Source organism: Haliotis cracherodii, unplaced genomic scaffold, assembly GCF_022045235.1.
Source record: "Haliotis cracherodii isolate W230 unplaced genomic scaffold, xgHalCrac1.p SCAF_2, whole genome shotgun sequence".
Lineage (NCBI taxonomy): Eukaryota > Metazoa > Mollusca > Gastropoda > Lepetellida > Haliotidae > Haliotis > Haliotis cracherodii.
This window is the reverse complement of record NW_027266275.1, coordinates 7,931,194-7,944,061: the sequence shown is the minus strand read 5'-3', so window position 1 is coordinate 7,944,061 and position 12,868 is coordinate 7,931,194. Positions and strand designations below refer to the sequence as shown.

The 12,868-nt window shown below is 41.3% G+C and overlaps 1 protein-coding gene across 1 annotated transcript; it reads right to left on the bottom strand.

Annotated features, from left to right (window-relative positions):
- Positions 1-3,689: 3,689 nt before the first annotated feature.
- Positions 3,690-9,538, bottom strand: LOC139468649 (group XIIA secretory phospholipase A2-like). The gene is made up of 4 exons (XM_071250771.1): positions 9,223-9,538; positions 8,568-8,635; positions 5,659-5,824; positions 3,690-4,466 (listed from the first exon to the last, which is right to left on the bottom strand). The coding sequence occupies exons 1-4, from the start codon at positions 9,494-9,496 to the stop codon at positions 4,357-4,359; spliced, it is 618 nt and encodes a 205-aa protein (XP_071106872.1). The 5' UTR covers positions 9,497-9,538; the 3' UTR covers positions 3,690-4,356.
- Between the last annotated feature and the right edge of the window lie 3,330 nt (positions 9,539-12,868).

Below are 12,868 nucleotides of genomic sequence, written 5' to 3'. Positions count from 1 at the left end.
CTTGAGAAGTGAGAGAAGGTCTGTGTATATTTGTAGGCCGCTTCATGCGGGGGTAGGGTGGAAATGTGATGTGGTAATGCAGTAGGTGTTCCTCAATTCAGGTGGTTTGTTTGTTTGTTTGTTTGTTTGTTTGTTCGTTTGTTTGTTTGTTAACGCCGCACTCAGCAATATTCCAGCTATATGACGGCGGTCTGTAAATAATCGAGTCTGGACCAGACAATCCACTGATTGATATCATGAGCATCGATCCACACAATTGGGATCGATTACATGCTTCAACCAAGTCCGCGAGCCTGACCACCCATGTCGTTAGTCGCCTTTTACGGCAAGAATGGGTTGCTGAAGACCTATTCTACCCTGGATCTACACGGGTAGCAATCTCTTTAAAATCATATCTTAGTTCTCGCTACCGCTAAACAAAGATCTGAGGACATCCCATTACAGGTCACGTCAGACCGACCTTGCACGAACTTTGACCGACCAATGGAATGACCAATCAGAAGGCAGCTTTCTCGTGCTTTACGGCACTAATTTCAAATTGGCGACAACGCGTCGAAACATATTTTGACAAATTCTCATTTAAAAAATTGAAACCTGAACAAAAGAACATTCTGGAATCGCTATTAGATGGTCTAGATTGTATGGCTTCAGTCGTTAAACACGTAACTATCGTTCGGAATACCCCGTGTTAAAGTCTTCGATGATGCATGATTAGAAATCCCATTCCGACTGTCACTTTCATGATCTGGTAAGCGACGCTCTGATTGGTCGGATGAAAGGTCGTTCTGACGTGACCTCTACTGGGATGTCCTCAGATCTTTGTTTAGCGGTAGCGAGAACTAAGGTCTGATTTTAATGAGATTGCACGGGTAGGTGAGTCAGTGAGTGCTTTTTACGCCGTAATCCCGAAGTGACCCAGGTCGTAGACGTTTACCCCTCAAAAATGGGTTTGTTGCTGCCAAACTTAGAAACATATTACGAGCGAATTTGGGATTCGAACTCACGATCATGAAATCTGGCATGTACATAAGGGACGTAACTCTGACCAGCGGTGAGGTGAAATGGGGTAAACGTCACGTTCAAAATTGTTGCACTTATATAGCAGCGTGCATGCACGTGCGTGTGTGTGTGGCTGACTGTGCCGATTTATAGTTCGTACACTGCAGTTTAACATGATTACCCCACCCAGACACAGTATACTGACTCCGAGCCGACCAGTCCTTGTTTAAGCCCCTTAACGCCAGACAGGGTAACAACAAGTACCATCTTCTAACGTCTTTTGGTACATACCAGGAATACAACGCGACAACAGAACTGCACTTGTGCTGTCTCAGACGTGTCGCCTACATGTTGAGATAATATTATTTTATAAGTCACCGAAATTATATCTTCCGCTTGGGATAGGTGATCTCTTGATGACGCGGTATGACGCGGTCGGGGATCGAACCCCGGACCTTCCGCACTCCGGGCGGACGCTCTACCTCTAGACCACAGAGGCGGTCCCCTGAACAGCGAATTGTTGCACGACTGGATCAAGTGTGCGTGTGTGTGTGCGTGTCGTTCGTACTAGCCCGGACCTGTGCCAGTTAAGACGAATACTTACTGGGTAATGAATGATGTCCACTCTCAGCAGCTTAAATGTTCAATAAGCTCTATCTGAATCTCGGGAAACGGCCGGCCTTGCCGTCTAGAGGGCCGCAACCCTTGGGCACGTCAGTAAACATCAGTGTGGCTTCGAATCCCGGTTCGCCCCGATTATGTTTCTACGTTTGTCAACACCATACCCGTGCTCGTAGGTTTCACCAAAGTGGTACTCGTCTGATACCTGCATCACTTCGGGCTGTCCTCCCTAAGCTGACACGCCGTGATATAACTGGAATAATGTTCAGGGCGGCATTAAGTCCAACTTACTTACTCACTCACTCACTCACTCACTGCATCTTACTCTTACTACAGCATGGTGGTACTGTGCCCATTCTATACACGTACTGAAGATATTGGCCGAGTCAAATCAGAGACTTGAGGCAAGTATGCAAGAGTTACTCCCCTTTAATCTACAGATTTCTTTTCCCTTGACCGAGGTGCGAGTTCAGTGTTTCAAACACCCTGACGGTCAGATCCATATAGGGAAACACCCCGTGCCGTACTTTATTTGCGTTTATTGTGATAAAAAAGATAGAATCAAGACATTCTGTTAAAGAAAAACAAATTTATTACAAAAAGATAAACAAAAATACACGACAGCCATTTCATTTCATATTTCTGTTCATAAAAACACAGTAAAACCAGTTAACGTCTTTCAATGATACAAAATATGTCATAATTCCCTTAATATCAAATATATTCATGAGACCCTGCTCACTTATACGCAGCCATTTCATTTGATATTTCTGTTTATAAAACTCTGTAAAAAAACATGTAACGTCATTCAACGATACAAAACGTTTCATAATTCCCTTAATATCAAATATAATCATGAGACCCCGGCCCACTGCTCAGTCCGGGTTCAATTCCCGACATGAGTACGATGTGTGAAGCCTCCGCCGTGATATTGCTGGAAAATTGCTAAAGCAGCGCAAAACCACACTCACTCACAATATAGTTAATGAGCTAACTGAGCCACACAGGGGCGGTCGGGTAGTCTAGTGGTTAAAGCGTTCGCTCGTCACGCCGAAGACACGGGTTCGATTCCCGACATAGGTACAATGTTTGAAGCCCATTTCTGGTGTCCCCCGCCATGATGTTGCAGGAATATTGCTAAAAGCGGCGTAAAACTATACTCACTCACTACTGAGCCACAGCAGATCCCTTGTATTGTTAACGTTCTTCCAGTAAGGTCTGTATTCTTATTACTTTAAAAATCAAACAGAAATATCTTATACCCGTCTAATGCAAATTTGCTATTGTAGTCAAAAGAAAAATACCCCAGCTCACACAATTCTTGTTTACATATAAGTGGTGGTATGTTTTCTTGACTCTCCAGGTAAGATGTATCATATCTGCCGTCTCGACAAGAAAGAGTTTGTTACAACAAAGTCAGATTGAAACGGTTCGTTATACAAAAGCCATCTTTTACATGTTCACTTTGAAAGTGGATGTCTCGACGTTTGTTGGGATTCAACGGCATTTGCCTTGTACTTTTACGTCAAATGAAACCTTGTGTGACCTTCAATTAACCAGTGTATCTCCACTGTACCCAAAGGGGGGAAGTTAAACTATGATCTCTGAAAAAGATAATCACTGTCGCGCGACCACAAATGAAACTGGTAAAATCATTTTGGTAATGACACGAACAGTCACCCATGGCTAAGATGAGAATATTTGGTTGCAGTTCTGACGCGCATCAAGTCACGTACCAGTTTTGTCAATAATAAACACTTTGAAATATACAATACCTATTTTTAAATCAAGATTGTTGATTTTATTTGTCGACAACTTCAACAAATATAAAAATTGTCCATTTTCTGACAGTGTCTGTTTATATTATTACTATTATGCATGCAATAAATAAATATGTGGCTCAGCAATAATTCACATCCCTTTTCACGAACAGATAAGCCACTGAATAAGGATACAAATGCGCAACTTTAGGGCGCAGGAGTAACCAACCAATTACAACAGAGGGTTTGTGAACAGGGCGGTATCAGAACAATATCATGTGTGTATGAACATCTATTTTACGCAAATGATGAAAAATGCATTCGTGACCAACTCGTGTTATTCCGGGACAAGACTTCTTGCAGGTTACGGAAAGGGGCGAGTGGGGACGAATGCGGAAAATGTTGCCCGGGAATATAGATATGCACAAATGAAAACAAGAATCATGAGATACTGTGCAGCCTAAACTGCCGCGACATCGTCATCACACATCAAGTACAAATTCGCTTAATCTTCTTTACATTTATACATTTCCCACCATACAGAGGCTCCTCGTGTACATGTTGGGGGGCTCTTGGCAAAGTTATTTTCATATGGGACACACCAATTACATCATTTTAGATTTTTATAAATCACAGCCTCATATGTTTACTGTTATGACAACGAGGTTTACATCAGAAGTTTGCGTTCTGCTGCTGTGTAACTTTCTTTGCTTAAATGGTTTGCACAATCATCCTTCCAGGCAAGGATTAGAAACCATACCATCGACGCCACAGTCACATGTTCGATGTCTCAGAAACAGTTGTCATGAATACATATGTCGATCGTCTTCTTCCCTTCAAACATCTAAAGCGCGCACGCACACACACACACACACACACACACACAGATACATACATACATACATACAAAACCACACTTCCGTCACCATACTATTCCCCTAAAAGGCCATTCCACCACCTTGCTGTGCTGTTGTCCTCACAACTCATCGTGTTGACAAACACAGGCGTCTTTCTGTGAGTCTTTGTATGGCTTGCATCCTAACGTCAGTGTGCTGGCGTACATGAGATCGGCCGTGGACCGACAACCTGGAACATGATAATCCAAATGAAAGGGGATGTGAAGGTAAGATTCATTGGGTGTAACGTCACGTTCAAGATACCTGCACTTATATGGCGGCGTGCATGCAAGTGTGTGTGTGTGTGGCTGCTTTTACCTGTCCAGACGTATGCCTTTTAATAGCCCACTGATATACCATGCCGCAGTCTAACATGGATACCCCACAAAAACACAATATACAGACTCCGAGCCGACCAGTCCTTGTTTTAGCCCCTTAATGCCGAACGCCAGGCAGAGTAACAACGTCTTTTGAAATGACGCGGTCGGGGATCGAGCAACCGACTTTCCGCTCTCCGAACAGACGTTCTATCCACACTAGACCAGGAAGGAGGTCCTAAATAACAGGACTGTGTCTTCATAGTGATGCTATTTAAGTTTGATAAAAACAGGTTACACAAGCAAACTATCAATATCACTTATAACAAAGATATAGTATAAGGCCTGGAGTAGGTGAGTATGATTTTACGCCGCTTTAGCAATGTTCCAGCAATATCACGGCGGGGGACACGAGGAATGTACCCATGTCGGGAATCAACCCGGGTCTTCAGCGTGACGAGCGAACGCTTTAACCACTAGGCTACCCCAACGCCCTATAAGGTCTGGAGACAACGTGGATATATATTATATACACATCTTATACTGAATTTCCCTACACAATTGATTTATGCATTTGAACATTTCAATTTTGACACCACCACTACCAAGACAGGACCTTAAACCAACACTTCCTCCTTTGAAAATGAAAATATATACACGTTATTGAATTTACCTCCCACAAAGATACACTGCAACACCCAAAGCAACATTTATGAGATCATATGACGACGGCCTGTAAATTATCGATACTAAACCAGGCAACCCAGAGATTGATATTGTGAAGAACGTCCCACGCTATCGGGGTAGATGCCAGCCAAGTCGCCTTATCTGAGCATCCGATCCATTGTCGCATCTTACGACAACCATAGCTAGCTCGGTAATTATATTCTAGCCCAGGACCCCTAGTCTTCAAAATCACAAATGTCAATCAATACAAAAAGATGAATACAATAAACACATTGCAAAACCATTCGTGACCAACTCGTGTTATTCCGGGACAAGCCGAATAGCTGTTACGGAAAGGGGCGAGTGGTGACGAATGATTTCAAAACTGGACCAACATACCTCCGGTGAGATCTTCGCTCGCTATTCCCCCCAACTTATCACAGACGACATTGAGACAGTCCTTGAAGTCGTCGTCACACTTGACCTTGTCGCTGTTACACGTGTCGTAGCAGTAGTCGTGTTGGTCGCAACACTTCGTCACAGCAGGTATGGCGCTTGTGTCCAGCTGAGAACACAACACTTGTCAAATTAGTGTGAGTGAGTGAGTGAGTTGGGTTTAACGTCGCTTTGAACACTATTCCTGTTATATCACGGCGTGTCAGCTTAATGAGGGAGGAAAGCCCGAAGTGATGCAGATCTCAGACGTTTACGACTTTGGTACAACCACGACCACGGGCATGGTTCTGACAAACCTGGAAACAATCGAATCCACGAGGATTGGTTTCTGGCACGCCTAAGGGACGTAACTCTGCCTAGCGATTAGCGACGACTGGGCTATCCGTGTTCCCATGGTGAAAATGTGGCGAAATGTCAATATGGAGAACAACATTTGGTTCACAAGTTGTATTAGTAGTGGTTTTGGTGAGTTTCCCGACATGCCCTAGGCCTATCTCAAACTCAAACTGCACTAGATCACTCATCATACAGTCGCGAACAAGCTTACACTCACTTTATTTTCTTATGCTAAACAACAAAACTGCAAAGTCATGCTATATTTGATAAAATCTCCAGGTCGTATCTTCAATAGCCTTTACTCAGTTAATATAATCGTAAATGTTCGTTTTACAGAGTAGAAAATTGATCAAACAGTTGCTGCTCGTGCTTGGCGAAAACATTTTGGTAAAGACACACAGTCCAATTATCGTAAGTGGTCCAAGCCAGGTTCGAACCGTTTCGTTCAAGCACGGACCTATATATATACAAGTCCGTGGTTCAAGTAAGTATTAATAATGTTAACAAGCAATACTACTACACGGACTGCTTTCGTTTCCCGATTGGCTGATGAGCGGATCTTACGTTGCATTATTGCGGTTATTATTGTGTTAATGATTAAATAAACATTCTGTAAAGTTATTATGCTTGACGTATTTATTTTTGAGAATTGAATGTATTTGCGGTTATGGGGGTAAAAACGTAGAAACCGATGTGAACACTTTGCGCAAATCCGCGTACAATTTGCATAAGGGATATTACGTCCATACCTCCATAAACGCAAAAAATGGGGGGCGGGGATATCTGAATTTCATATCAAACCCGTGCTTCCCTTCTTTATTGTTACAGTATTACCATATTTAATATATACACTGAAACTTTAAATAATCATTCAAATTTAGATGCATAACGGGGGAACGGGGGAAACTTCGAAGAGCTACGGTAACCACTGGGTAGAGTATACTTGTAGTCTTGATCGAAATAACTCTAGAATCTAAAGGGACAATGTCGTTTGAGGCTGATAATCATCTATATTCAACTGAGCAGGTAAACGCTCTCGTATACCATGTGCGGTGTAGGCTGATATACAGCAGCCTTGCATCCACACCGACATAACTACACCTACACCCTGCTGTGAAACATTGTATCAACAAAACACGACCCTCATCTTGTGGTATCTCGAAAATGTTGTTATAACATTAAACTTAACAAAAGCAAAGAATCACAGCAAGGCGAATTAGACACCATATTAAATACGGTCCCTGTTTTCAGAGCACGTTTGATGAAAACGTGGCTGTGAAAAATTATAAAGAAAGAAAGGTTAATATATAAGTGCAAGAGATGTATACACTATTTCATACGTGATTATTTTTCATGGCCACGCGGTTGAGATATTTTCATGTCATGGTCATCACTCCGCCACTAATTCATTATGATATCATAAATTCATTAATTATACTGTCATTGTAAATATCGTTATCCCATTTAGATCATTGTAGACATAGGTTTATAAATGAGCAAGTAACCGCCGTCGACATGAAGGACTTTGATCATCGATAAAAAACAACAACTACCGATTCAGAAATACAATGAAGTACTCTTTTTAAAAAGACACACATAAAAAACGCCATATCATTATATATAATAGTAATCAATTTGTATCGGCCACATTCTTTTATACACGAACAGGAAAGGGTAGAACGTTGTCACATTTACATATAACATTGCCATGGGTGCTGTGCCTGAATGTATTTAATTACAGCCAAAGGCCAAACTTTCCTGAAGCACGATTATGACCAGCGGGGTGAGAATGTACCTGCAGGGTAGGCGTCGTTACGTCGAGTTATGAAGACCAGGAAGTGGTCTCAACAGTACAGTCATGGGACACTGGTGTAATTAGAGTAATCCCCATTGATGTAACATCAATGAAGAAAAATTTCATCGAGGACAAAACGTCATAAAATCTAGCATTTGGGCAGTAAAATTGTTCTCCTCAAACTGCATCATTTTCAATTTTATTTGTAAATTTATTTTTGAGAGCACGCACAAACTTACAACGATGTCAACATGTACCCTTGGCGCAAAATTTATTGCCGATTTTCTTATAGTTATTCATAAATAATCTTTAATATGTGACTATTTTCTGTGTATGACTTGTGATGGTAAATATGAACATGATGACGGCTTCACTTTTAGAGTACGGACATCAAGAGGTATGACATTAAGTGCCTCAAGACGAGTATTTATGTTCCGTCACGGTAGCTATAATAACATGTTGGCAGGGTAATCACTATTAGCCTTGCTCAAAGCATGTACTGAGTGGTACGTCCACGTGTCTATAGTAATTCTATCCTAGTCTTGACAAGCCTAGCGACAGTAGCCAGTCTTTTTTGGGACAATGATTATCGTTGTTGTTATTATTATTATTATTATTATTATTATTATTATTATTATCTATTAACTATTAACTATCATTTAAAATAATAATCATTTTCTAAGAGACGTGTGCCAGGCTAGGTGATCATGTTCAAGCCTACCTCAAGACCGAAGGAACCACATCCGTTAGTTCTTGGCTTGTGTTTCTTGTTTTTCTTTGGTGTCGCCCCTAGAAATAAACTACATAATTATCATGTGACGTGATTAGATATGTATAATATCAACTGGTAATTAAACAGACTATGAAATATACACTGTTTTTAATGAGATGATCGGATGCTAAACATAATAGATGATGAATGCTCAAATTAAATAAAAATAAAACATCCCTGTAGCGCTCTTCATACATATAATACATGGAGAAGTCCCTCGTAGTAAAAATACAAATATTTAAAACAATATTACAAACGGAAATAATCTTTCCCTACAAATGGATTAGCCCGTTAATAATCATTAACGCTATAAAATCCTGATTTAAATATTCAAGCCATTATCTAAAATATCAAGTATATAGCAATAATCAATTCACACACGTTTTCTGTTTCAAAGAAATATTATTTAGCCTTTTCCCCCAAAGGGGAATTTAGTAATGCAAAAACCGAATATATATTCTTTCTTGTGTGCACCACATCAAACTCAATGTAAAAGCGTCCAGGAATTAGAGTTACCTCCCTTACGCTGACTGCACGATTTCGCCGTATGATGTCCGTGGCAGTAAACATACATGCACAACAAACATTTTAACTGTACGCTTACCATTTTTACAGCGGTAGTGACAACCGCTTTCATCGCCGACATAATCCGTTACCATGTCAGCCATTGAGTCAATAGATTCCAAAAAGCTGTCAAAATCAACATCCCAGTCGAAATCAGTGTCTGTTTCGTCACCAGCAGCTACACTTGTCGAATCAAATAAGTATAAAACAGGGAAGAGCCATAGAATCTGTACGAACTGTGAGATGTCCATGGTGGTTCGCTGATTTGAGATGTGGGAAAAAAATATCTGTGTACGCCAGCGGGTCTCGGTCATTAACTAACCATTACTACACATGGTTGTATAAACACGTATACTTCCTGGTAACGTTACCCGATTTGATTGGCTCTGAAATATCGACCTTCACCCTGGAATAATGGCGGGAATACTTCTAGGGGGTAGGTAGATTTTTATAGGAAACAGTTTTATTTGAATCAAGTTGGGGACAAGTGATACTTGTACAAATATTTGACCATCAGTGGTCGCAATTGTTGTTTACTGATGAGTGTCGCTTCAGCCTCCAGTTCAACGATGGTAGGATTCGAGTCTTTAGACGTCTATGTGAACGCTTCAGTGTAGACTAACATTTAGTCTCTGAAATCTTATATTACACAATATCCTTCTTGTCCTTCTGATTTCAGAATGTGGAATAGAGTTAGCTTGAGCTGGCTAGACTTTTGTATGCATTTCTAGATTATTTTTTAATAAAATAAATATATTCCACGGTCATGGTGCAGGACTAGCTTCAGTGTTGTATTAAACCAAACGAGAAAGGGACCGGTTTGTGGTGTGTTGGTTATGGTATGGAGTGGCTTCAGCCTTCATCACTGAACCCTTCAGTATAACGTCAATGGAAATCTATCAGGATTACGGTACGGACACGAAATTCTTCGGCCACTTGTCCTTCCTGGTTTGAATGTTGTTGGACCTGATATTACACTCCAAGATGAAAATGCCAGACCCCACCTTGTCAAAAAACAAATGGGATTGTCAGGATGCAGAGGTCAGCTTACTCCCCGGATCTGGCACCGATAGAGCATCCTTAGGACGTCCTTGGTCGAGGGTTTCGTGCTAATCTCCCACCTCCTGTAAATCAGCTCATTCAGTGTCCACAGAGGCAAGCCGTACATTAGGCACTCTACAGACTGTACAGAATGCACCCAACGTAGAGGAGACCACAGGCACTGCTGACATTTTGTTTCCCTGTTTCACTTGGTGAATCCACCCTTGCCATTTCAAATCCATTATCCAGCTGTGGGTATGGGTAATAAGTATCATTTCATAACGGTTTCATAAATTAATAATCCTCCATTTAATAAATATGCTCACACTTATGTTGTTATCGACTGCCGACTGCCTTTGTTGAAGACGTTGGCTGTTCCTATACCTACTTGAATGAGAATATGCTATCATAAGGAGAAATATATACTGAACAACAAAAGTTCCTGTGACATTGAATAAGATTTAATGCAAAGTTATGTGTTTTACCAAATCTGAAACAATTTCGGTTGCCAACAGATAAAAGGCTCCTGTAAGTGTTCAAATGGTTTAATTTGCCATACTGACTTCAGAAAATGCGTGATTTCATAAAAAAAACATGAACATGCCAAAATGTCAATTTACAAATCAATAGCGTATGTGTCCACCTCTGGTTGCGATGCAAGCAACACATCTTCGTCTTATTGAATGGACCAGGCGTCGCACAAAGTCCTGTGGGATATCTGTCCATATCTGCTGGATCATGTTTCGAAGTTCCTGGAGTGTCTGTGGAACACGTGGTTGACGTCGAACCATCTCATCGCACATGTGCTCTATTGGTGAGAGATCAGAGGAGCGAGCCGGCCAGGGGATGACATTCACGTTTTTTTGTTGAAGAGAATCCTGAACAAGTCGAGCAATATGAGGCCGGGCGTTGTCATGTTGAAAGGTAATGCCTGGGTCATGACGATGCAAAAACGATGGAACAACAGGGCCGATGATCTCGTCGCGGTAGCGCTGTCCATTGAGATTTCCCTCTACCACTATCAAACGGGTCCTCTGTCTTGCTGTCATCCCACCCCATACCATAACGCTGCCGCCTCGAACCGATCTTCTTCCATGACACAATGATTGACGTAACGTTCACCTCGACGTCGGTACACTCGAATCCGTCCATCGCTGTGGCTGAGGTGAAAACGAGACTCGTCAGTGAATAAAACTTGTTCCCACTGCATGGCCGTCCAGCGTAGACGCTGTCTGCACCACTGTAGAGGTGCTTGACGGTGGTTTCCTGTCAAAATGGGACGTCAGGCGGGTCTTGTGTCGACAATCCCTGCACATCTGAGGCGACGACCTACGGTTTGTGAAGATATTCGTCGAAGGCCAGGGATGCTTCTTGCAGTCACCAATGGCTCGCAGACGCTCATTTTCGGACATGCGTGGCATTTCGTAATGTTGAATAATTGCGTAATTTTGTTGTTTTTCTGAGTGGTTGTTGTCAGGACGATGCTAAACAATGCATATGGAATCCTGTTAATGCGCATGTTTTTATACCCATTCTTGGGTAGTGAAATGCATGAGGCTTGCATAAAAGTCAACTTTTGCATGGAATGCATGCTTTTCTGTAGCAGTTGCGTTTTTGTGAGTCGATTCCATACATGTACTAAAATATTGAAAAACAAACTTTACTTGTTTGAAAAATACACTAAAATATTGGCATCACAGGAACTTTTGTTGTTGAGTATACATACAAGTTCAGGTCCGCAGTTTCAGAGAAGTTTACAGTGCCAGATATGAAGTCAGGTGGGAAATAAATTACGTTGCCATCATTCAATGGACAGTGCAGGCTATGAGGAGATGTGGCACACACAGATTCCACAGACCTGTGGTATGTCAGTCTTATTAGTGATGTATCTTTGCTGGATGTCTGGACCTGCATCTGGGGCAGAACATGAAGTGCCATTGTCACCTGACATCTGGGTTAGTTATGTTTGTTTCGTTATTCATTATGTACTGAGCTGCATTACTCTTGAGGTTTAGCAAATGTTAGCCGTAAACACCAACAGCTTCATGACCTGAATATTGCGGATTCCTCCAGAAAAGTTCACACAGACCTTTGGGGCACACATGATAAATAAAATAAAATTAAAATACAACACTGATTTATTGATCTCAAATGTACATATACATACTTTACATATTACGCTGTTACAGAATTGTAAAATATTACAAGAGTCACATGACTTGTATTCACTTGTATTTTGGTCTACAGAGATTAATTTTCTTCTAAATGTTATTGTCAAGATGTTTAATTTCATCACTGTTATGTTGTTTGTAGTTAACACCACACTCAGCAATATTCAGCCATATGACTGCGGTCTATAAATAATCCAGTGATTGACATCATGAGCATCGTTCTACACAACTGGAATACGATGACATGCATCAACCAAGTCAGCAAGTCTGACCTCTGATCCCGCATCACTGTTATGTAGCCATTATCTTGTAGCAGTAATATCATGTACCGGTATCTTCAACTTCAATCGTTTCATATTTATCAATGCATGGCTTTTACAGTCCATTGGAAGAGGAGATGTTATCACCCAACAATACATAATCTTTTGTTTGTAGTTTAACGCCGCAGTCAGCACTATTCCATCTATATGACGG

What these genes read in the sequence shown, in the direction of transcription:
- LOC139468649 (XM_071250771.1), bottom strand. Translation starts at nt 9,496, where the DNA reads ATGACCGAGACCCGCTGGCGTACACAGATATTTTTTTCCCACATCTCA. An exon ending in TCACTACCGCTGTAAAAATG is followed by an intron (nt 8,636 to 9,222) that starts GTAAGCGTACAG and finishes GTTTATTTCTAG; the next exon opens with GGGCGACACCAAAGAAAAAC. An exon ending in GTGGTTCCTTCGGTCTTGAG is followed by an intron (nt 5,825 to 8,567) that starts GTAGGCTTGAAC and finishes TTGTGTTCTCAG; the next exon opens with CTGGACACAAGCGCCATACC.